Raw genomic sequence first — 26,389 nt, forward strand, 5'->3', positions numbered from 1 at the left:
TATTATGAAATAGGCTTTGTGTTAGATGATTTTGCTTAACTGTAGGCTAATGTAAGGGTTCTATAGGCTAGGCTAAGATGTCTGGTATGTTAGGTATATTAAATGCATTTCGATTCATGATGTCTTCAACTTATGATGGGCTTAATGAAATGTAACCCTATAATAAGATGAGGAACATCTGTATAATACAGTTCATAAGAAAAGCAAATATTCTGTCTTCCTAGGAGAAGTGTTAAGAAATTACGCAATACTAAAGTAATGACTGTGAATAAACACATAAATTATGAAGTTAGGTCAGCAGAGTAGTTTCAAGTGGGAAGAAAAGTTAATGGCAGAAATGTGAAAAGATGAAAATCTTTTACTAATTTAAAAAACTGAAATTAAAATTAATTTATCTGCACATTGTAACCCAACCACATGGGTTAGCTAACTAGATAGAAATCTTATAATTTCACCTAGCGTTACATAAGTAAAAAAAATTTAACTGTATTCTGAAAATAATTTTAAAAATTATTTTAAATAATAATTTTTGTGAGAACTGGCATTGGAAATAACATTTGTTGTTTGTATGAATGAAAAGTTTATTTAAAGGTTGAGGGCAGAGTGAGGTGCTAAGAGTGGCTTATTGAAATCAAAGCTCTAGAGTAATCTGCATAATAATTATCCTAATCATTTTCCTACCAGAAAACTGATGATGTGTAGACTTTCCCATGACCACATGGTGAGTCAGGGGAACAAGGAATCAAATTCATGATTCCCAGTCCCAGACCACCGTTTCATTATTCAAGAAGACCTAGATCTACCACTCATGGGAGGTTAGCCCAAAGCTCACAAACTAGGTCGCTGGGTGAAGTGCAGTGAAGCTTTCTTTGTTTCAATTTACAGGATGAAATGATGGGCATGGACCTGGTAAATTGTACTTGCAATTATTTTCTTAATTATAACTGCAGGGTAATTTCCACAGATAGGGTGCATAATATAGAAAGATTTTTCCCCCCTCACACTAAGGAGTAGGGCAATTGAAGGTCTTCCATTTCTGCTATAAGGTTTTGTGGGGATAGCTGATATTCCTTACATATGGCACTTTGTGATTTTTTTGTACTTTACAACTCCTGTACACTACAGCCAAAAGAAATGGTGGATTTGGAAAAGAAAATCAATTAAAATGGTTGTTGGGTATCACATGGACAAAAACAAGCTTTTGGGGTTTTTTTTGCTATACTTTTCACTTTTCAATCTATGGGTTTAGTCTTGTATATACACCATGAAATATGTTTTTCTGCTTGATTGTTTCTTATAAAAGACTGTAATGTAAGAATGTGTTATTTGCTCCAATTTTTCTCCCCATTTACTTGATAAGTGTGAGAAACTATTCTCCTCTAGCCTCAGATAACATGTTATCTATTACCATCACGTTTAAGTAAAACAGAGCCTGGAAACACATTTTATTGATTTCTTATGGAAATAGGAATATGAATGTCTGAAAAGGAAAAAAAGTACTCACAAAACAGGGATAAAAACCAAAACCAGAACTCAGTCTCACACCTAATGAAAGCAGAGAAGAACAATAAAGCAGAACACAACTAGGCATAATGGGAGGAAGAAGGGAAAGAAAGACAGGCTTGTAAAAAGGAAGAGCAAATTACTGGGAGCAACAGAGGGAAGGACAATTTCCTCAGGGGAGGATTAAGGAAGAAAGAGAGGCCACAGAGAAAGTGATGAAAGGACCAAGGAGGGAGAGGGCAGTGGGGGGCTGGTGGCGGCGGCAGGGGCGGGGGTGGGGAGGGTAGGTTGCTCAGCTGTTCTTTTCTGCCTTTTTTCTTTTTACTATGTTGTTTTTCTTAACAACACATTTGTGCTTCCAATGGTAAAAGGCAGATGGAGAGAAAAGATAAGATTTCTCACTTCAAAATTGTTCCCACTTTAAATGGCCCTTTTTCTCTAACCTGTTTGGCACCTAACAATAATCCATCAAGAGAGGTGCTGAATCCTTATGTTGATAAACATATTTTTTCCCTCTCTTGTTAAGACGTATGCTACTAATTGTTTTATTTCAGAAAATACTTTTGGCAATGCTGATTTTATATCCCGAAGTGCCCCCTAGTGACAAGGTCCAATTTCAAAATCTCTTTCACAGTAATTTTGTTCTAACAGCTTCCCTTTTCACAGTACAAATGTGGCTGTCGTAGGCATGAACAATCCAACTTTCGATCAATTTATTTTAATTAGGCAGAGAGGAGGGTTTCTTGAGTAGGTCTAGGACACCATAATAAATTACTGCTTTTTTAAAATAAATTAATTTATAATTGGAAATTCATAGTCCCTTAAAATAAAAGCAGGACTTCCCAAGTTATACTATTAACAAAATACACTATTGAAATGTGATTAGTCTTGGTCTCCTCTCCTCTGTTAAGTTATGTGAAGACTCAGATTCCTGACATGGTTTCTTTTTACTCAGCTTGTGAAACAACAAAATGGCAGCACAGACATGAAGAGTGACAGGCTGTACTTTTCCAGTTATGATTTCTCTTGATCACTTCTGATATTCCTATAAATCTGGCATGAAACCTAGACATTGAAAGAATAAGTATTTAGGCTTAAATACTGATTAAGTGACTTGTGTGATATGGGCATATTATGTAATTTCTTGAAGCCTCAGTTTTATGTCTGTAAAATGGGAATACTGCTACTACTACTAAAAAGATTATTGTGGGGATTAAATGAGATATTACATGTCAAGCTTCTAGCAGCATATCTGCCTATATTTAGGACTTAATAAATGATAGTTATTAAAATGCTTAGTCCAATAATTTATAGAGGCCAACCTTGTGTCTCTTCTCTGTTTAAAAATATTTGGTGGAACCAATCTTAATACTTTGAAGCAGAGTCACAATGACCTTTAAATGGAGTGTGGGTAATGTTTACTTCTAATCGATGCTATGTTTAGATTCTCTTTAGATCCTAAGTATGCAAGAGCTTAACTTAACCAGTCCTGTTGTATCATATTTGGCAAATTATCTATAAATTTAAACATGTAAGTAGAAGATATTATACTTGTCTTTGTATATTGCTTTATACATTAAAAGATCCTTGAATATATTTTCCTCATTATATTGATGAGGAAACTGAGGCACAAAGGGGTTATATCAATTGGTCTCCATGGGGGAAGGGGCAGCTCTCCAGGGGAGGCATCAACGTCTCCTGGGGGTGATGAAGCTCTTCCTAGCTATGAACCTCTTCTTCCACTAGGGGCAGGAGAAACTCAAGAATTGAACAACAGTTCTGCCCTTATGGTCCCTGAGCCACTATTATTGATGTAAGCATGTTGAATTTCTTAGCCACTTCTGGGATGGAAACAAAGTTAGGGACTACTGGGCTAGTAACTGATTTTGAATGAGAATACAGGTCTATTATATTTATATTCCCATAGCTGCACAAGAAGACTTACTTCTAATTCTTTATTCAGAATTTTTAGCTTCAAATATTTGTGGTTTTTCTCACTTCCACTACCTGTACCACCCTAGTCTTACTTCCATCACCTTTTTACAGAACTAGATAAAAGGAAAACTGATTAGCATGAAGTTAAAAGGATCAGTATAACACTGGAATTTTCTCTTTGTGGTAATCAGAATAATAGATCTTAGCCTGTGCCCTAAGAGAGGAGGTCAGCTGCTCTCGACTTTATTAATTTTTATTTATTTATTTATTTGATCAGGATAAAATGCTCATTGATGAATCTATTTTCAGAGACCTCTAAAATGTATACCCCAGGTGTGGGGAGGGTATGTTATATTCATAGAAGTCCACCAATTCCAGTGAACTTGACACAAGTAAGTATTATGATTGTTCTGAAAACCTCCAGCAATGTATGGGTCATGAACTGAGTTTATAATAGTTTTCCCTGTCATATAAATTTTTATTATAATACTGTTTGGCCTGTGTAATCATTTAATTTCCATTTACTTGATTTCAAGTATGGCTGAGATGTCAGAGGTCACTCGTTGTTTATCCTCACAGTGTCCTAGATAGCTCTAATAATTGTTTGTCCCTAAATCCCATTTCCCCTCTGCAGTTGCAGCTCTGTTTTGTCCTACATTTGCTTGCCTCCTCCACCATTCCAGATTCAAGTGATTTATGTGATTGCTTCTCAGTCTTTCTGGGATTGCTGCAATTTTTATTTCTGTTCAACCTGCCATATAAAAACTGCATAGAACAGTCCAATCTCCCTGAGATGGATCAAGTCGCAGACAGAAAAGCCAGGTCATTGGAACAGCCATTGTGCAGGTAAAGTAGGCACTAGTGAATGGGCAGAGATGGTAATCCTGTCATGGAAATATCAAGCATAGGATGAAAGCAGGAGAGAGCACATATTATGGTTTCAGTACTCCAGTCCAGTCCTCCTTATATGTGAGCATGTGTGCATGTGTGCATGTGTGCGTGTGCGTGTGTGTGTGTGTGTGTATGTGTATGCATTCCATGGAACTTACTTCAAGCTCTTCCAATTCCAAATCCAACAGGCACAATCCCGAATCCCCACTCTGGTATCAATATCTCCATGGTGGAGCAACTCACTGAAGTGTGGATTCACTAAAATGTGAATTGTTGACAATGTTACTTCTTTATGAAATTTTTCTGCTTAAGTAACTCTTCTAATTATAACTATTTAATAAAATGGTTATCTCCTGTTTCCATAGCCAGTTAGAGATGGTGGCTGGGAGAGAAAGACAGAAACAGACAGCACAATATATATTTTGGTGGTAAAATTGATAGCCCTTAATTGAAAATGCAGACTGAAGAAGAAGGAAAGCATCAAGTCCTAAGGTTCCAGCAGGAGCAATGAGGTCACATTTACTGAATCGAGGGATATTGGAAGAGGGCCAGGTGTGAGGCAGGTAATACTAATGGCATATCAATAGGCAGGTGGTTACATAGCTCTGATGTTCTGAAGATAAGCAAGTGTAAAATAGACATTGGCCTACAGGAGCAGATGCAATCACTGTAAGAGGGAAAGAGGATAGATTAAAAAGTGAAAGGCCAAGCCAAGAAGAATATAATAAGTAAAATTCTAATAGAAGAAAACAACTCAAAGGGTTGGAAAAGGAACAGTCAGAGAAAAAAGGGGAACTCCTTTTTTTCTAGAAGGAGAGGATAATAAGATGAAGACAGGTCATGTCAGATGGACAATAAAGTGTCCTCTGAATTGAACAACTCTAGCAAAAGCAAACAGTGGGATGGCTGGGACAGAGGCAGACTGGGGTGAACGTGGAAAGAATAGGGTCTGGGGAGGAAAGGAAAGGGTATAGATAGGTATTCTGAAATGCAAGGCTAAAGAAAAGAGCTATTATCTAGAAGGGGAACAGGATTTAAGAAGATCATTTTTTGACTGATTTATTTCTTGTCAGGGAGAGAATACAGAGCATTGCAAATGCTGACAGAAAGCATCCAGTAGAGAAGAGGTTAAAGACCCAGAAGAGAAAGCGAGACATCCATCAGGGAGGTCCCTGGGAGGACATGAAGAGATGGGACACACAGCATAGGTGGGATGACTCACCACTGACAGGAGGTGGGTCCACTCCTCCCTTGTAATGGGAGGGAAGGAGAAGGCAATGAGAACAAAGCATATTGGTGTATACAGATCTGGTGAAGATACCAGAGATAGATCTCAGTAGGTGCCATCTATTAACTTCTCTGGAATATGAGGAAGGTCATCCACTGAAGAGGAGAAGAGGATGAAGTTGAGAGATTAAATTTCAAACTTGAGGAAATATGGAATGGTTATTTCAGAGAATTGACCTAACTAAAGAAGTAATTTCAGAATGGTCAAGCAGTATTTTCAAGCATTTGTATTAATGAGAACAATCAAGTAGTTAGAAATGAGAGCACATCACATATAAATCTGAAAAGCATTATCTCCCCTCTCAGACTTAGTCCCTCTTAAGCATGCTATATTAAAACCAATCCATTTAAATGGAGTTCTTTTTCTAGTTTGTAGTTTGCCACCACTTAATATATCTTTTGGCTTTTAAACAGTGTGTATTGAGCAGATGTTTCTTTAAGTTGACAATCCTTAATTGGATAAAGTGAAAATTAATTGCAAAAAGTGTTAAATGAGTTCCTTGCTAGGCTAAGAGGCAGTGATTCATTCAACTGCTCCCCCGTCCTCTTGTACCTATCTCTTTTCCCTACCTATCTTGGTTCCTTTTTTATTCCTTTAGGGAGTGCTGAGCTCACAGAAAGTATTCTGGAATATTGGCATTCCAAATATTCTTCTGTCATCATCAGGAGAGTTGAATCTTCAATGGTCCTTCAATGTGGAGACAGGATTACAGCAGGTTCTTGGTTTTTTGGTTTTGTTTTGTTGTTTTTGTTTTCCTTTCCTTGTCCAAAATGCCAAAACTTGGAATTGAAAACCAAAGGAATCACTTGCAAGTACTCTCTCACTCTTGTCCTGTGCTCTTCTCTCCCACACATATAGAAATATACCTCTGTATTTCAGGCAGGTTTTTGCCCTATACATCAAGGATTTAAAGAAGAAAAAGGGTCCTGTTGATTCTGCTTAAATATTTTGTTGCAGTTTGTAACAATCTCTAACTCTGATTCAGTCATGGAATCTCAAGTCTTTAATGCTAAAAAGGATCATAGAGCCAGTTTCCTCTCCCTTCCAGTCTGGACCACACTCTATTTTATGGATGACAAAACCTACAATGGTTAAGTGTGTGTCCTGAGGAGCCCATTCTGTAAAATCGTGACCTTAAGAGTTTTTATGAACATGACAAAGAACTCTCTCCTAGGAGGAAGCCAGGCATGTACATACTCATTTTTCTAGCATGGTGTTCTGCACTCATTATTGCTTAATGAACGCTGGATAATTTGAATTCGTTGCTCATGATCCTTTACTAAAAAAATAAGCACAGATCTTTGGATTAATGGAATTTCCCAAGTGATCATCAGGATAAGATCTGGGTCTTAGTAAAATTTCCTTTCTTTCAGTTCAGAATTAAAATATTATAGATAGGTGGGTGAAGTAATGTCAGCAAGTATGGTAATAAATTTCTGACACATGGCATGCAATCTGTGAGGGCATTCCTTCACTTGGTCCTGTACTTTGGACAGTAACGAAGTGGAAAATTAAATTAAATAAGCTTTTATTATTCTGTGGCTCTGCTGAAAAGCATACCATCAAATACTTTAAATATAAAACATATCTTCTGAAACAAAGCTTCTGAGTTCTTTGGCATTATTGAACTGTGAAGAAGTCTTCCTGCCATTCACTTTATAGCTTTCTTATCTTTTGCTTTTGCCTTTAGTAGAATCAAATCCATGATAAATTATTTGGGGTTGCATCAGAAATACATACCCCATGAGCCTTGGAGGTAAAACCAGAGGCATAGTTTCTAACTTAAACTGGTAAAAGTAACAAGGGAATACTTTGGTTTTATTGTTTTCACTTCTATCTAACTCTCTAACCTCAGTTTTCTGTGAAGTCTTATAAATCTTAGACTGCAGTATTTCTAATTCTACTAGGTATTTTACTTAAATACAATTCTGTCATACTCAGTAAGCATTCTCCTTTATAACATGTCTGAAGGTATGTATTTTTGCATATGAAATAAATGTATTTAAGATCACAAAATGATACTTGGCAGCTGAAAGAGAGATCTCATATCCTTAACTTTTAGCCCTGGGGAGTTAAGGGAGGTCACTCTCATGGTCTATGTCTTTTTCCTCACTTTGACTTCCTTCTTTTAAACTATTATAATTCTAGTGATGTGAAAAAAAAACACACCCCTCCCTGTGTTCTTGTCTAGCATTAAGTCATTGGTCATACATGAATATTACATGACCTGAAGTAATGTTACATGACTTGATTTCAGGGTAAATCAAGACAGTTGCTATCTTATGGTCAACTCAAGTGATCTGATGTTCCACCAGGACAGAGACAGGGCAAGTGCAATGGGAAGAGTGCAGGGTTTGTTGTCCTACAGCCTCAGACTTGTTTCCTAACTCCTCCTCTTATACCTGTGGGGCTGTGGCTGAGGAGCAAAACGCTCTGAACCTTGGGTTTCTCATATACAACATGAAGATAATAATGTGTTTGATATAGTTGATCTGAGGAATGCCTGAGATAGAGTTCCTGTCTCTCATCATACTCAAGAATTAGTACCTATCATTACTGTGTATTTTGGCATCAGCAGAAATGTCTCAAGGGATGATGGGAAGCCCCATATTGATTGGAAATTTCCTGATTGTGACTGTTTCTAAGGGGTCAGGATGCCAGATGCAGAAGCTATAGTCACTTGCAGAAATTATGGCCATGAGCTGTCTCAAGGGCAGACGGTGGGGAAAGAAAAGAGAGGGAAGTGAATATGCTGAGCAGACCAGCCTTGGGTAGGCAGTGGCTGAGGAGTGACGGGTCTGCTGAGACCAGGGCTCTTGGGGTGAGGCCAGGTATTCAGAATTCGTAAAGGCCCCAGGTGATTTGTGACATGCAGCCAAGGTTGCGAATCCCCGGCATGGAGACAGACAATAAGGAGGACTTAAAGCCACAGGAAGATGTATCTCTGGGTCTTTTTGGGTAATTAGTGACATGAAAGTCTGGCCTGGACAATGTAGTAATAAAGTAAAAAAAGAATGACAAAATAGCAAGCCTGTAGTCATTTGCATTAATTTATTTAAATTCCTATAATAAAACACCACTGAAGAGGCTTGCATTTTCTCTTGGTGAATGCAGGAATTATTTTAACAGAGTAGAGAGTGCTCATTGGTGTAAAGAGACGCGCTTCAAACAGTTCATAGAATCAGGCACACCAATGCTCTGAGTGCAGGGCCACGAGTGGAAGGTAAGGGATGCAGACCAGGCAGAATAGGAGGGCCAGGGCTCCATGAAGAAAACTTTGAGCCATTGTCAGGCTGGGAAAAAACAGACAAGAGCAGCACTGTGCAGTAAATCACTTGTTGAGAGGCCAAGCCAGGGTTAGTAGAGTGAAGGCTGTTAGATAGAGTGGCCACCCAGAACAAGGGCGGAAATTAAAAAGGGGAGATATTTTAAGAGAAGACAATAGAAATAAGCTCAGGGAGCCTTTGAACTTGAATTGCTCAGCTGTCTATTGTATCTATTTATCTTACTTAAAAATGTTCCAAACTCTCAGTCTCAAGAAGACTAGAAGACATGAGTGAGTGAGCTGGTATCTCTGGAGTGCCAGGCAATGAGCTAGACTCATGGCTTCTGCTTCCCAGTTTCTCCTCTTCAGGGGAGTTCCCACGAGGCCAGCATGTGCTGGCCACTGGCGATTCCTGACAATTCCCTGTACAGTGGGTCCTAAGTTGAGATTGCTTGCTTTCTACTGTCAAGACCACCTTTGCCTTTGCAGTTTACAACGTGGAAGTGAATTCCTCTTCTTTTGGTGCACAGGCCCACATGTTTCCAGCTGTGCTTCAACCCATGCAAGCCTTTCTACAGGATACTCTGGGAAGGGGAGGCGTACATCTGCCCAACCTCTGATGCCAGAAGTATGCCCCCAGGTCCATAAACTGACAAATACATAAGTACATCCCTACTTGTTAATTATAATTCATGTACTGTTGACCCTTGAACAATACAAGGTTTAGGGGGGTGCCAACCCCCCTGTGCCATAAAAAATCTGAGTATAACTTTTGACTCCCCCCAAACTTAACTGCTAATAGCCTACTGTAGATTAAAAAGACATACTGATAACAGTTGATTAACATATTTTAATGTTGTATGTGTTATATATTGTATTTTTGCAATAAAGTAAGCTAGAGAAAAGAAAATATTTTTAAGAAAATCATAAGGAAGAGACAATGTGTTCACTATTCATTAAGTGGAAGTGGATCTCATAAAGGTCTTCATCCTTGTCTTTACATTGAATAGGCAGCAGAGGAGAGGAAGAGAAGGAGTTGGTCTTGCTAGCTCAGGGGTGGAAGAGGCAGAGGAAAATTCACATATAAGTGGATCCACACAGTTTAAACCCATGTTGTTCCAAGGGTTAACTGTAGTTCTTTACAGCTTACAGAGCACTTTGGCATGCAAATGGCAAGTATAAATAAAAAAACAAATAAAAACAAAAACAGAAACAAATGCCTGCAGTTCAGTAAGGTAGAGCAAGTTCTCCCAACTCACACAGACAAGATGGAGTGAACTTAGGACTCTAGTTCAGGTCATATATTTCCAATCTCACAGTCCAAAATAAAGCAAAAGATACAGTGACAAATAAATTGAATTCTCAACGGTTTTGGACATGGGGCTAAAAATTATAGCTAGTCAAAAATTGTAAACCATCTGTCAAAAAATGTAAACTATGAAACTGGATGTTAAAGTACATCTAATTTAATACACTGTACATAGTATCTAATTTTATATCCTGTGGCCTAACGGTGTGTAGAATGTTAGGCTACCCCTATAGTGTATGTATGTTGCCTCTGTCATATACCTCTGTCTAACTGGTACAATGGAGTCCTGCCTTCTCGATCTAATTCTTCCATTTAGTGTATGAGCTTGGGTAGGGCCACTTAAACTCTGTCATGTGTGAAATAAAGAATTATATGATTCAACTGGTAATGACTTTCATGACACACGCAGTGTATCTAGTAGCAACAAGTGAAGTGGTATTCATAGTTTCTCATTCCATGAACTTGTGAGGTGCATAACATTTGCCAAGCCTGTGCATGTAACGGTAATAGCTGATTTTCAGAGCATGTTACACATACTGAATATACTCTCCATCTCAGAGCCCTTTACACACAACATTGGTAGATTCATGAATTATTATCTCATTTACCTTTCTATAATTGAGTAAACAGCTGTTAATTTAAACATTCTTTTATAATTTGATTACTCGTTTGGCATGAAAAAATTAGGAAAAATAATTAAACAAACAAGAAAGCCAAAGCTTCAGCCCAAGGCCCTGATCCATGACATGAAATTCAAATACACCTATGAGTTTCTGAGCATACTTTACTCTTCTAACAACTTCTAGAGATTTAATTCAAGAAAGGACTCCTTAGCTTAAAAAAATTAGCAAAGAGCCTTATTCAAGGTACTGTGCAATTAATATCATTATTGAGAATTTTCCTAGTTGCTTCTCTCTTTTGCATATATTAGCAGCAGGTGCTATTTGGTATTTAACTTATTATATCCATTTTGTTATGCCACTGAAGATCCAAAATTTCATTTTAAAGTTCTAATTACCTAGAATTTTTTAGATGATCTGTTTATTCCCTTAAAATTAATCTCTGACATAGTGCCTTTCAAATAATAGTAATGTAGAAAATGCAAGCTAATTTGAATTTAATAAATTGATTTCAACTCTTTTAATTAAAAGTAGGTTAGGCACACCTTTGGTAATGTCAGCCCTTTGGAAAAGTTGATAAATAAAATTTAAGTTCAATTGTGTTCATGAAATTAGAAAGCTATGATTGTAGTATTATCATAAATAAAATATGTGAGTACAACAAATATAAATAATAAGATTCAAGAACTCTGAAACCAGGCCCTCATTCACAAGCCTACAAGAACATGTGCACTTCATTAAAGTCAATGGAGTGTACCAGTTCATCCTGGCATTATTCATAATCGAAACATTTCAATTGTAGTTAACATACACACAAAACTAATTTAAAAGTCAAATGAGTAAATTAGTTCTATGCTCCTATGTTCCAATTCCATGGTGATATCAACTACCACATTTAGCCTCAGGAGTATGAAAAAATAGGTAATACAATAAATGGGAAACTTTTTAAGGAATTACAGATCTGATAAAATGAATGTTTTTGTAATGAACTCAACAAAAATATATTTTATATCATAAAGGAGCCCCTAAAAGTGCTCTATTACGAAACAGCCAAGCTTATCCACAGATTTACTTCTAGATTTTGAAAGCAGCAAATCAAAAACTGGAGGATTTATATAAGAAATAAAGGCCACTTCCTGAAAAAAAATTAAATTGAACAGCGATTGATTGAAAAATATTTTCTGTGTACACATTGACCCCGAAAAGGGGGGAATGTTTCTGGTTTACCTCTGGTAGATTTCTCAATTGTAGTAAACACTATTCAAAACACACTCTACACATTTGCTTGACTCTACACATTTGCTGTTATACTCTTTTGGTTTCCCAGTTTTCGCCATTCTTTTAGGGTCTCTCTATTTTCTACTTTTTCTTTTTTTGCTTATTTCTTTATCAATCCCTAGTGGGGGGTCACTGAGGACTCTGTCCTACATCCCTTACTCATTCATTTCTACATTTAGTCTTTTGACTCTACCCATGAAGTTAATGATTTACTTCATGAATACTTGTTTCCATTTCAGCCTCTTCCTAAAACTAGGTTTTATTTATTGTTATTTGCAGATATCAGTGTGATCCCAAAGCTAAAAAAATGTATTATCCAAAGCTTAAAAAAAAGTATTAAAATTCCCTGAGTTCCCTGCTAAGGCATTCTTGTAGCTGGTGCATTCCGGCTGTGCCACAAGCTCAACTGCCTGGAATTTCATTCCCCATGATTAGTCATCCTGGCACATTTCTCCAATTTTTCAGTGTAAAGAAATACACTTTTTATTTTCCCAAGTTTAAATGATCACCAGAGAGGGAGTTTATGTGTGTGTGTGTGTGTGTGTGTGTGTGTGTGTGTGCAGACACTGTGCATCCTTGGGAGAGTATGAGGGGAAAGGGACCTGAGAAGAGGAAGGCAAACACTGCCTGGACAGCATAGGGTGTGGAATCAAAGAAGGGACACTGACTTTGAACTCTGCACCCAGCTCATTCATCTGCCTGCCCACAGTCTTGTTGGGAGCTTCTAGTTACACATGCCCTTGCTTCTCTTGGAGACTCTGTGTGGAGGGACATGTGCCAGTGCATGTGTACATACTTACTAATAGCAGGAATATAAACATGTCATGTGTCTTTCATAAGGAGAGTGGCTTGGCTTATAAGCTGCTGAAAGGCAGAGCAGTCTGCATTGATATCACCCCTGAGCATGATCAGCACGCTCACCACCACCTCTCTCCTACCCTACGCTACCTGTTTCTCTCCTCTCCTGTTACCTTGGCTTAGAACTCATGGCTCTTACCTGCTTAAGGATTTCACCTTTGCTGCTTCTCCTACCTAGAGTGTTCTCCACTGGTTACATGGTTGGGTCCCTCTTGAGTGAAGTTTATGATTGGATGCCACCTGCACAGGCAGTCCCTGTTCCTGTCTTTACAGCACCCTGTAGCTTCCCTGCAGAGAATCTAACAAAATAAAAAACTACCTTGGTTTACTTGATTAACTCTCTCCTCAATTAGACAGTAAACTCCCAGAGGTCAGGTACCTGGTCATTTGCTCACCACTGTATATCCAGTGTCCAGCACAGTATGAGTCAATAAACGCTAATCAAAGGAAACACTATTAGAGCTTTCCTAACCTCTAGGCAATGTTAAAACATTATCTTAATAAAGGTAATGAGGGTGTTTTATATATCTATACCTACATCAATCTCTTTCTATAGTGTGTGTGTATTTATGTTGATATAGTATGCATATTAGACTTTACATATTTATAGATACACCATCTCTTTCTACATCTATATCTATGTTGATAGAAATATAGCATTTACATCTATGTTGATATCGTACACATGTATGATATTAAAGACTTCATTTAAATACTGATTTACAGTGTTAAATCACTATATGCAATACATAATTATTAGGAGAGTTTGATAATTTGCCATCATCCTCTTGCTGCAAAGGTGAGGATAAAGAACAGAAATAGTATGTTCTGGCTCCCTGGACTGGAGTCCTTGCTAAAAGACAGTGAATAATACTTTAAAGTCACTTGTAATATAAAGATCATTATCTGAAGTCATTATCATACATGGGACATTCAAACTTCACATTGAGATTTTCTAGTACTTCAAGCCTGACATTTTCAAAATACTCAAATTTCTATTTCTACTTTATATTTCTCAGAAAAAAGAGAATGAACCAAGGAAACATTGGAAAATTAACAGTTAATCACAAATTTATGAAAGTAGTGAGACATCCCTGTGTTTTACTCACTATAAACATGCCTCTTTGTTTGCCTGAAAACTGTCCTTACTATTACTATTCCCAATTTTACAAGTGCTATTACCACTTTTTGAGTTGTAGCAGAATACCTTCACAGCCTTGGGGTAAACTTGGGGTAAAATCTCTTAGACAAGATACTAAAAAGAATTAACTTCATAGAGAAAACTAACTTATTATCTTTATCAAAATTAAATTTTTTTTGCTCATCAAAAGGCACTTTTAATAAAGTAAATACACAAATACACAAACTGGGAAAATATTCACAATATATGTATCTGACAAAGGATTGCTAGCCAGAATATAAGAAGAATTCCTGGAATCAAAGACAAGTAATCCAATAAAAATGAGAAAAAACTTGAATAGACATTTTGTAAAAAGAAAACATATTGTACATAAAAAAGATGATCAACATCATTTGCCACCAGAGATATGCATATTAAATCCACAAGTGACACAATTTCACAGTCACGATTGATGAAGATAAGGAGCTGGTGGAACTTTCAGCATCACTGGTTGGGAGTTTCTTACAAATTCCCAAATGACATTTACCTACAGTCTAGCAATTCCACTCCTTGGTATTTATTCAACAGGAATAAAAACATGTACAGACAGTCCTTGGTTTATGATGGTTTGATTTAGGATTTTTGACTTTACCATGAGTTTACTGGGACATAATTCCATAGTAAGTCAAGGAGCAACTGGACTTACAATGGTCAACTTATGATTTTTTTTTTACTTTATTATGAGTTTATTGGGGTAGTAAATGCATTTTCATCATACGATGTTTTTGACTTAATGATGGGCTTCTTGGGACATAGCCCCATCACAAGTCAAAAAACATCATATTCGCAAACAAATCTGTACAAAAATGTCCTAGCAGTCCTATTCATAATAGCCCCAAACAAAAAACAATCCAAAAGTCAAAAACAAGATAATAAATAAGTAATTTGTAGTCATACAGTGGAATATCACACATCAATAAGAAAGAAATGAACAACTGATATATACAACAATCTCAAAAATATTATGGCATGTGAAAGGGAGCTTTACAAAGTATATGCTGTGTGATTCCATTTATACTAAGTCCAAGAATAGGCCAAGCAAAACTATGGTGAAATACGTAAGAAGTGGTTTCCTGGGAAGTAGTGAGGAGGTGGAAGAGGGATAGGGAGGTAGGTGATGAGGTTTTGAATTGGAATGGACTGGAAATGGCAAAGAGGAAACTATTTAGGACGTGAGATTCAATACCTTATTTTTGGTGGCTGGCATACAGGTGTGTACAATCTCAAAATTTACTGGATTGAGAGAATACTTAAGATTTGTGCATTTTATTGTAAATTATACATCAATTTTAAAATTAAGAGATTCTATTATTTTGTTAAAAACCATATTACTGAACACCATTTGGAATATTTCCCTACTTTCTAGGCATGTGAGACATTTAAAAAATTCTTGTATTTTATAAATTTAACAACTGAGTTTATCAGGTATGATAACATTAATGCATGCAGTTTCATTAGTTTAAGGCTCAATTTATTGTGAAGCTCAAAAACATAAAGATTACAGAACCCAAAACCAAAAATCCTTGTCCAGAATCAAGATTAAATTTTCAGAGATGGATGTCATTGCCACAGTATGCCAGCAAGGGGAGTAGTTACACTTTGAGAAGAGCTTCATCCCCATCACCACTGAAATTATTCTATAGGGCACTTTAACAAGGCCCAAAAAATTGACTTTTGGGTATAGTCACGATAGAAATGACAGATCATTTTAATGCAAGAGAAAAGGATTGAAAATCTTGACCCTCTAGATTACTCCAAACCTCAATGTGAAGGAGAAAAATACTTGCAGATCAGCTTATTAAAATATTATAGTCATGTAATTCAGGTACCAGGAAAAGATTTAAGAGAATAGCTAAATTAACTGTGGGGTGCCACTTTTTCTTTGCTAATTATTTCCATGCAAGAATAATCATATACAGACCTTTCCCCTACAAAAAAAAAACCCAACAACTTCACAGTTTATTTTTATATGTGTGAGAAGGACAGCCCTAGTGTGTGCAGAATATACAAACTGTTGGAAAATTGAGGCTTGGTCTGAGAGTAGATAAGGCTGGCAAACAGTACTTTTTCTTTCCCTTGCAGGCTAAGGGCTTTTCAGTTGAGATTGTTGGGCTACAAATCTGAAGATTTATGCTGAATTTTAAAAAATATCATCGTGTTCATCAATTCTTATAAGATTTGTAGGGCTTAATTCTCACAAAAGCTTAGGAAGGCTGCAGAAAAGTCTCTAACTATCCTTTCCTACCAGCTTTGGTAATCCTGGATTTACAGAAAAGAATGTTCAGACTGACAATGAGAGACAGGCCCTAGGCAAGCCGGAGAGCAGGGGAGTGCGCCTGCCAGACAGGGACACTTAGGAGTAAGGGTACCCCCCTCTTTACTCTCTATGACCTTCATCACAACACCCTTGATTCTAACACCATAGTACCTTCTTCCGAGAAACTGAGTGCAGAGGATCTGGCAACGTGTGTCCCGGAAAATACCCTGAGCCATGCCCCGTGTGAAGCTGGAGTCTTGACTTATGTATGGCAGCTGTCTCTCTGCCGTCGGTAGCGCCTGTGAATATGATGCACCTCCCTCCTTTGCCAAATGAGTGCAAGGATACTGAGTACAGGTAAACAATAGTCATTTTCAGGAACTGTGTCCAGGAATGTGCCTATCAAATGCAAAGCTCTAGGAGACCAAGTGTGGGTGTGTGGACCTGCAGTAGCCTGAGAGGAGCAATTCTAGCTTTAAAATCACATGGCATTGCAGCTTGGCACAAAAGCAGCCCTCTACTCCAAGAGAGAGTATGCTATCAATATGTAAAAATGTATTACCCTTGAATATGTGTATCCTTTTGCTGGTACATAAACCCTGTCTCAAGATTTTCTTCATGAAATTCCAAGGAACATTTCTCAGTTCAATGACCCTAAGAAATGATTTTGAATTACTCTCCACTTACAAAATAGAGAAAGGTATTATCTTTCAGTCCCTGTAAATGGAGGCCTAGGGATGTATACCAGTCAGAATCAGAAGACTCAAGTTTTAGACTCTGCTTTGGACACTTTATCAAGGTCTCCAAATCTGAAATGCTAGTCTGGGCTGTATTGTTGCTGTCAAGGACCCACTGAACTGGTCCAAATCGAACACTGTTTCACTACATGGCAAAAAAATGAGAAAAACATGTTAATGACATGCCACTGCTCACCTTTCCCTAATGTTGGCTTTGCCACTGAATGAATGAGTCTTGTGTTCTTCTAAGTGGGAAATAAACCCGAAGGCCATATTCCAAGGGTTACTAAAACCTGTAAGATGTGTAAAGGATAGAAATAAGAGTAAAGAAGAGCATACACAAAAAACCCGGAAATGGGAGACAAGGTGATTACAGGAGGAACCAGAAGGAGGGTGTAATTAGGGTTAAAGAAATAAAATGAATAGATCTTTGTCTTTGCATTTGTTTTTAATGAGAGGTGAGTTGCTTTCTTGAGCAGATCTAGAATGAAGACTGTGTATGCACCAGGCAGAAATAAAACGGGAGTTGTAGAGGGCACTGGGGGGCTGGCTGGCATGACATTAGATTAAAGCACCTTGGAGAAAAAGGATGGATGTGCTTTTGTGGAATGGGAGAGAGTACCCTGTCTGAAATTGTATTAGGAGACACATTATTTGATGCTTCGTACCCTGGGAAAGGCAGGGCTGCACTTTAGTGTGGCTTATGCTGTGTAGGGAAGTCCCACCTGTGGGGTTAGGGGTGTTAAGGTGTCCTGGGGCAATCTCCACATTAGCAAGTTACCGCAGAAGACTGAAAGAAATGTACAGGAAACAAGGTGCTTGGAGGTGAATTTCATGTGATTCATGTTGGTAATCACAGAAGAGTGGGCTTTGGGAGCCAAGGCTGAAAAGAGAGAAGAAAATGCTCTGGGTTTCTCAATCCTTAATTAATCTTAGGAATTGTCTTTTCATGGGAACCTGGAATTTTGTTTAATTGGATAGGTTTTTCCTGATGTTTCAAATATTATTCATGGGAGCTGTTTATATTCATTATTTCCAAAGATCTTGACTAGGAGCTAGCACCTTGCATTTGGTATATCCTTAATGAATAACCACTGACTGAGTGAATCAATCATGTTCCCAAATGAGGAATGTGTCTTACATTAACTAAAATAGAAGTCAATAATGTGCAAGAGATAACCTATATTTCCTTTATTACTGCCATTTGGCAAATTGAGGATGAAAGCTCTAGCAGTTCAAATCTCTCTCAGAGGTAAGTTTAGTAACTATCAAGATAGATCTTGGCAACTCTCTCTTGGGGTCCCCAAGGCTCACTAAACATTTTAAGAGGACATCGAACATTTTCCTAGTGGATGGTGAGATAACTTACTTCCACGTGTGGGAGGAAGTGCAGTCTTGCCTGTTGCAACCAGCTAATTCTGGAATGAGGTTTAAACTTGGTGCTAAAGGTATGAGGGGTAGGTAGCATGCAGTCTGGCTCCTTTTTATTAACAGTTGGCCAAACTTTACTTTTCCATTCCAGAGGAGGTAGACAGCTTTTTTTACTACCTTATGTGCTAGGGAAGAATAAAAAAGTTCAAGTGGAAGAGGAGCCTGGGAATAGGATGTAGTTGGGATATGAGCCAAGGGTGGGAGGTGAGAGGGTAGGAGGGTCAGGCAGGGGTCTGGCTGGCCACTGTCCTACTCTGAGCAGTAGTGTCAGGGCTGGAGCTTAGCTGATGGTTAGAACATATAACCTTGGAGAGATCTGGATGCTCAATCTTTTGTGTAAGCCACTGACTTTCTTGACAACAACAAGCCATAGGATTACAGGCTGCGGACTCTGAATAGAAAGGGCCAAACCAGGGCTGAGGTCAGAGAACAGGGCCTCTAAAATTCTGGGATCTGCATTGGCCAACCTCTCCAATTGTCTCCTCAATGGCACTTGCTTTCAGCCACTAGTATTCCTGCTTTGATCTACCTCAACCCCAGACCATCAACTCATTCATTTCAGCTGCTCCAGAGCACATAGGTGTGGCTGTCCCTGCAAACCCACGTTTTCAGGATGGGCTTTTAATTCTGCTCAAAAACATTTTTCCATGTCTCTTTCTTGTCTTGTTTCCCCATTGCAGTTTTTTTCTTTCCCAAGAGACAAGCTCTTATTCACAGAAAAGCACACTTGGTGCATATTTTATCTTTAATGTCTTCAGTAACCCATGTAAGCTATGTGCTGTTATCCTTATTTTATTTGATTTTTTTAGAGATAGGATCTCACCGTGTTGCCCAGAGTGGACTGCATGGTTATTTACAGGTACAATAATCATCACACACTACAATCTTGAACTCATGGTCTCAAGCAATCCCCCCACTTCAGCCTCCTGAGTAGCTGGGATGACAGGCACATGCCCCCATGCCCAGCTTATCCCTGTTTAATAAACAAGAGCTCAGTGACTTATCCAGTTTGTGTTCTGGCCAAGTGTATTATAGTTTATAAAGTGCTTCCACATGTGTTATAAAGTTCTCTGACCTATGAATTACATGTTATTATTTCCTCCATTTCACAGATGGAAAAATGGAAATTTACAGGGGTTATATGACCTCCCCATGTTGCATTGTTCACAGGTGGCTGAATTAGGTTTCGAACTTGTGTCCTCCTATACTACATCCCATGCTTACTCACAGTATAGTGGCAAGAAAATGGAGGCTTTCAGACATAAAGTTCCTCAAATTTCTTTATACCCATCTTTAAACTGATCTTAGTTTTTCCCCACCCATCCTTTTCTTCTGTCTCAGGAAGAAGCTGATTCTGTATTCCTAAAAGTTCTCTCCTGTGCCCTTGAGTGATCTTATTTATTTCCATGTCTTCATATTTCAACTCTATGCAAATGACTCTCAAATCCTTCTCTCTCTGAACTCCAGTTGTTGTCTTTGACGACTTAAAAGGCATCTTTTCCTGGCAATATACCTTTATGTATAGACCATATGCTACTCCCACTTTTCCTCAGCTTTTTACAACTAACTCTGTCTATGTTGTTTTACTTGAGCAATATGTGTCCTTTGATGTCTCCATGCTTTTGCTTGTACTGCCTGAAAGGCTGTCCTTCCTTTTCTCTACTTGTAGAAATTCCGTTCATTCTTTAAGAATCAGTTCAAGTGTGGTAACTATTACCTAATATTTTCCCAACTCTTACTGTTTGATATCATGGTGTATTCTGTGCATTTCTGAAGTACTCTGTTTATTGGGATAACACATTGCTTATCACATGAGAAAGTCATTTGTCTCCATCTCTGTCTCAACTTATCAGATACCAGCATAACAAAGACAAGAAGAGAATTTTATTTATCTCTACATCCTTTGATGCAATAAGCATGGCCCTTGGCTAAGTGTTTGTTGAATGAATAAAGAAATACATAAATGAATGGTGACTCAGTTACTACTTCAATTTGTCAACATACTACAAGGAGGGCATGATCTGATTTTGCTTTTTTTCCCTCACCTCAAATCTTTGCTATCACCCTGGGAATCTGACTTTCTTGCTTTGTAAAAATGTTGAGTTTTAAATGAAAAAAAAAAAAATTTCCATATGAGATAATGAAAAAGAAAATGGAATAATACATCATTTTTCTTGTAAATACACATCTGTCATCTAGGTGATCAACATTACAGATAAGCATCTGAAAATTAAAATTTATATTTATAGATTTAGATTTTTAAGATAATAAGAATTGATCTTCTTTTACTAAATACTTCATCCACATATTACATGATAGTAAACTTCATTCGATTAGAATAATTAGATTGGAAAAGAGGAGAGGAAGATCTAGCCTGAATTAGAGAAGTCAGAATTTATTGAAAGCAACATTGTTTTATTACTTTCAATACTACTATCTGCCAGTAATGTCTGTCTAAGGGGACATCTACTTAGTGACCTTAATAATCCTGATTTTACAGCTGAATCTTTTTGCCTAAAGACCACTGCATGCTAAAGCCATGAAAACAATGTATTCTTTTTACATTGGTTACAAATATTTCATTTCACTTAGCAAATCCATTCCTTGCAGACAATTCAAAGCTAAATTTCAATTTAGTCTAGATCAAATTGTCAATGGTGTATTACCAGTATCTGAATGAATGAGGTTTTACTCTATTCAGAGAGGAAGACATTAAAAAAATAGACTATTGTGCAATGTGCCAGGAAAGTGTTACTTTAAAAATAAAAATAGAAAAACATGTAAACTTTTTCAAATAAGGTAAACAACAACCTATATATAACTGAAATCAATCTTCAGAGGCTTTAGTTTCCTTTGTACATTCCTTGAGGACAAGGATGATAGTTTGCTTGTTTTTATTCCCACCCTTTAAGACTTTACGCACTCCAACAATGCCACCTAGGCTGTTCTTTCTAGGGATGGTTATCATCACCAGAACAGGTACTTAAAAGCAACACAATGAGGTTTTCAGATTTTCTACTCATTGCTCTGCTTATCTATAACTACCCAAGACTCAAACATTATGAAGAAGTTACTCACTGATTCTGGGTACAGTCCGCAAGTACTTCACTGGTTCCCATCCTGAAAAAGAAGAGGAGAGAAATTCATATATTACTATCACATCCAAAGACATTTACAAAAATTCTACACAAAGATGCCTCAAAGTTTCTAATATTTTATTTGTAACAAGGAAAATTATGGGAAGGGAGAAGGTCATGAAATAAATGTGTCATCTTTTGTGTTTCTGGCCTGATTAAGTTTGGTGTCACTTATTAGGAAATCTGGCATTACCATCAAAATTTGATGGGCTTTGAGCCTGTACTCTTTGTGGGAGGGAGATGGAGCTGGAGACTCAGGGGTGGGTAGAATTGGAAAATGAGCATCACAAGGAAGATGATTTCCTTTGAGTCTCAGCATTCCACCCCATAACAGATCAATGTGCTAATATACAATGGTGTTTTCACTAATTAATAAAATCTTTGTGTAAACTGAGTACTTGGGCTCAATGTCTTTGGGTGAAATTGAGATGGAGATGCCATGTGGAGCTCCTGGCATTGAGTATTAGCGGCCTATTGTTGGATGCCTTAGTTTGGGAAACTTGGAAGAGTAGATGAACAGGAAGCTAGGATAAAAGAAGAGGGCTCTGAGGGAAGCAACCTTATAGATATTTAAATTATCCAGAACTAATGATAGTTTATTCTGTAGTAAACAGCTGTAAGAAAGAAATCTTGAGGTTTTCCTTGAACCAATTATTTTTCATGGTGATTATCAAGGGCCTCTTTTTGCCATATGAAGTCAGCCTATTGTAACAAAGTATATTTCTTCTGACTCAGTCACCTATAGGGAGCAGAGAGCCTCAGCTCATTCTGAGAACAATTTTGCAAAGCCGTAAGAATGCAATTACCTGACTACCTAGTTTTTTGCTTTTTGGGTTACATGGTTCCATTTCTTTCCTTAAATGACATTTTATATATATAAATATGTGTATATATGAAACATATATTATATATAATACAACATATTGTAACATATATAATGTATGGCATACCATATATTTTACATAATATATAACTATAATGAAATATATATTATATAATACATTTACATATATTAACATATTCTATTCTATAGTTTATAAATATATAGGTAATACTTTGCTCTCTGCATGCCTTTTAAAAAATATCTTTCAAAATATGTTGACTAAAACTTGAATGAATACTCAAGGATGGTGTGGCTTAAATAATGGTAGGATTAATTGTCTGTCTTGCTATGCTGCCCCACTTAAATTGCCTAGTGTGACTCATTTATAATATTGCTCTGTTAACCCTAATTAAGATAAAAATCTTGCTGGCACTTGTCTTTTAAATTATTTTTTAGCAAATTTCATGTGTGCCAAAAAATACCAGTTTATATTTGCATTAATGATATGCTATTCTATTTTTAGAATGATTTAAAACATATATCCAAGGCATTTTGAATTTTATTGTTACGAACTTCTTGGTATAAGGTATTGGCTATTCTACTTGATTTAGCAATATCTGTATTTTGGATGCAGGTATTTATGAGTCATTTATACAGCTCATCAGTAAGTTACAGGTCCTTCAGTACAGCTGATCCCCTGGGGCTGGACCTGGATGTGTAATGCTTTGCTCCAACCCACTTTATTGTAATTGCAACTCTATATTTACCTGTTCACCCAGGTAATGGTAGTGTGATTAAGGTCACACTGTGATGGCTTAGTGATAAGAACATTGTTTAGACTAGAACTCAAAATCTTCCTCCATACAAAATTGATTTTATCTGGCTTATTATCATTATTTATGTAGGCTGTCAGTGAATCAAGGAAGGAAATTAAAATTAAATAAGTGTGGAAAAGCTGGTTATTCAAAACGTCAAATGCATGTGCTTTTTTATACCTTATGATATTCTGGTAAGTTGCTTACTGATTGTATGAGAGATTGTTCTCATCAGACATTGCTTTTAAGCTATCTGACTTTTAATGATCAAGTCATTTCCTTAAACAATGTGAATATAAAAGTCTCTTTCTCCATTTCCATGATGGCTCCAATATGAAGGTTGTGCAAATCTAGCAATTTCTTAAGGGTGTCTGGAAACCTAATATTAGGACATTACAATGAGAGTACACTCAGGTATTGGCAATTCTACCCTGGTCTAGTTTGTCTCTCCACACATCATGGATGGAAGTATACTAATTAGACAAATGCCTGTCTCCCCCACTCTAGTAAACTTATTGAACACTGGGATGATCCAGTCTGTTCCTCTTTTTAACTTCTCTGAATCTAGTTTAGTCTTATGCATAAATATATATTGAATTAACTTAAATTTTTGAAAGACATATTTCTTTAAGGTTAGGTTAAATGATAGGGAAATAAATAAAATTTATTTTGATCTTTTGAATTGTCTCCTAAATAAAAGTGTCCTCTTCTACCTTCCAATAATAGTAATAGAGTCTATAGCTCTTTAAAGGTTTTAACTATATCTTCTACATTATTGTGATTTCTCTCTATATTTGTACATAATAAACATGTAGGATGTTGGGCTCAGTCCATACAATCAATATAGACTGACTGACTAGCTACAATATCATATATTAAATAGCTATGCATCTTCCATGGTCAACTATGAAAATAACTTGAAACCCCAACAATGGGGATTACTTCACAAACTGAAATTAATTGGGTTTGGGCAGAGCCACTAAAATTAATGAGTTTAAACCTCATATCCAGTATATCTGTTCTTATATTGTGTTTCCAAGATTGAAAAAGAATTAAGACATAATCTAGTGGCATAGATAATCAAATAAAATTGAATCTTTCTCTTTCATCCTATAACTTATTCTGATCTTTATTATTTTTTTTGTGGTGAAGCATGTTTTAGCTGTTGAAACTTGGCCTAAACATCATAATAAGTGAATAGGTCTAGAGCTTTGATGAAAATTTAATTTTTTAAAAAATTAGCATTTCACTGATCCTTAACCTGAGGGTTGAAGAGCTTTGCACAGCATTGAGCCAGGTAGAGCTCACACTCAAGTGAGAGAATGCAAATACAATCATAGGGTACTTTTCTCAAATAATTCAAAATCATTCCTCTGGCCATGTGATAAATTAATTTAGCTGTTTGTTATCATCCTTATCTAGCTGAGAATATAAGAATAGAAAAAGGTTAGACAGCTTCCTAAGGCTATGTGGCAGTTTGTTGTTAAAATTGAAATAGGGTTACATTTGGAATGCCAAGGCCTTATTTTCAATAATGAATCAGGATTTGTTTTTTCAGCTAACCTTGTAGATATCTGATTATCAATATACTCTTAATTTGATACACAGATATTTGGATGCAAAGAAAAAAATCATCACAGTGAAGTTTAGGCCCTTGGGTTGCTGGAGTTAAAAGTTTATTCCCAATATTTTCTTTTGAAATATTGATTTGTTCTCACCTTGCCTTTTTTTTTTTGCTTTTGTTTCAAAATTGCCTGGATCCACAATTATTAAATCAATAATAACCACAATAACAGCTAACATGGATTGAATGCTTATTAAATATCAGACATGCTGCTGAGTGCACTATGTGAACCTTACCAAATTTGATATCATAAGAATCCCATGGGAATACTACCAGGGTTTCTGCATATAGAATATAGCCAGATATTTCCAGTTCTTCATTTTCTTACATAAACTACACCCATAATCATCATGCATATTTCTCAGTTTCTGTTTCATTAAAGTAGTTTGAACACTTAAAGGCACAAAGCAGAATCCTTTTAGATTTAAATTTTCCCCAATATTTTACCACTATCTTGCTCATATATAATTCTATAGCCTTTTAGTAACTCAACTTTATTGAGTCTTTACAAAACATTTTAATAGAAACAGCAATTCTCTTTTACACATCCATATGTCATTGATTTACATAATAATCATTGAATAATTACATGAATAAGCGAAACTGGCATAGCAGATCTGGGGACAAACACCACTGACTCTTGGTCCACATATATCTTCACAAGAGGGATCAGGAGTTTGCAGGTGGGCTAGAAAGCACATGGTCCTGAACTGGCTCTGAGCATCAGTCAGTAGGATATACTAAGGGAAGGGAGAGAGCTGCTCAATCAGGCAAATCACATAGGAGGCCAGTAAAAATAACTTCCATTGTATTTGATACTTTATGTATGCATTTGATAAAAATGCATTATTCTGATAAAATTATTTAAAAGTTTAAAATGGAGAGGATCCACGATGGCCAATTAGACACAACTCCAGTGCATAACACCTAGCGAGAGAGATGCAGAAATCCAGAGATCTAGCTCCAACCGAGGTACCAGGTGCATTTCAATGGGTCTGGTCCCGTGGCGAGCAAAGCCCATTCAGGGCAGACCGAGGTGGGAGGGGCACTGCTTCACCCAGAAAGTGCATCTGACTGGCGAGTCGGAGGCTCCCCCTCTGGCACTCCAGTCCAGATACAGCACTTCCCTAAAGCCTCAGCAATACATAGAACAGGGGATCTTTGCCAGTCAAGCGCTGGGAACTACAAGCACGGAGCTGAATAAGAGACTTCAGACTGAGCTATTGCTCCCTCCCTCTGCCCAGAGAGAGAGGGAGCTGTAAGCAGCAGCAGCTGGGCGGGCCCCTACCCCATGACCAGAGAGAGAGAGAAAGCTAAAAGGGGGAGATGGCTGGGTGTGGCTGGGCGGGTCCCTATCCTCCCCAACAAACCCCAGAGGGCTGAAGCTCTGACCCTAGTGGGTTGCACAGTCAGTGCCACAGTCTGAGATGAACCCTGA

The 26,389-nt window shown here is 37.2% G+C and overlaps 1 protein-coding gene across 6 annotated transcripts in view; it reads right to left on the reverse strand.

Annotated features, from left to right (window-relative positions):
• CHST9 (carbohydrate sulfotransferase 9) overlaps nucleotides 1-26,389 on the reverse strand; it is a 292,807-nt gene that overhangs the window by 101,638 nt on the left and 164,780 nt on the right. For all 6 annotated transcript variants that reach the window (XM_078347929.1, XM_008979643.5, XM_054244081.2 and 3 more), the window contains one exon: nucleotides 21,631-21,672. In XM_078347929.1, coding sequence (XP_078204055.1) covers nucleotides 21,631-21,672 — 42 coding nt within the window. The remainder of the gene's footprint in view (nucleotides 1-21,630; nucleotides 21,673-26,389) is intronic.

Source organism: Callithrix jacchus, chromosome 13, assembly GCF_049354715.1.
Source record: "Callithrix jacchus isolate 240 chromosome 13, calJac240_pri, whole genome shotgun sequence".
Classification (NCBI taxonomy): Eukaryota; Metazoa; Chordata; class Mammalia; order Primates; family Cebidae; genus Callithrix; species Callithrix jacchus.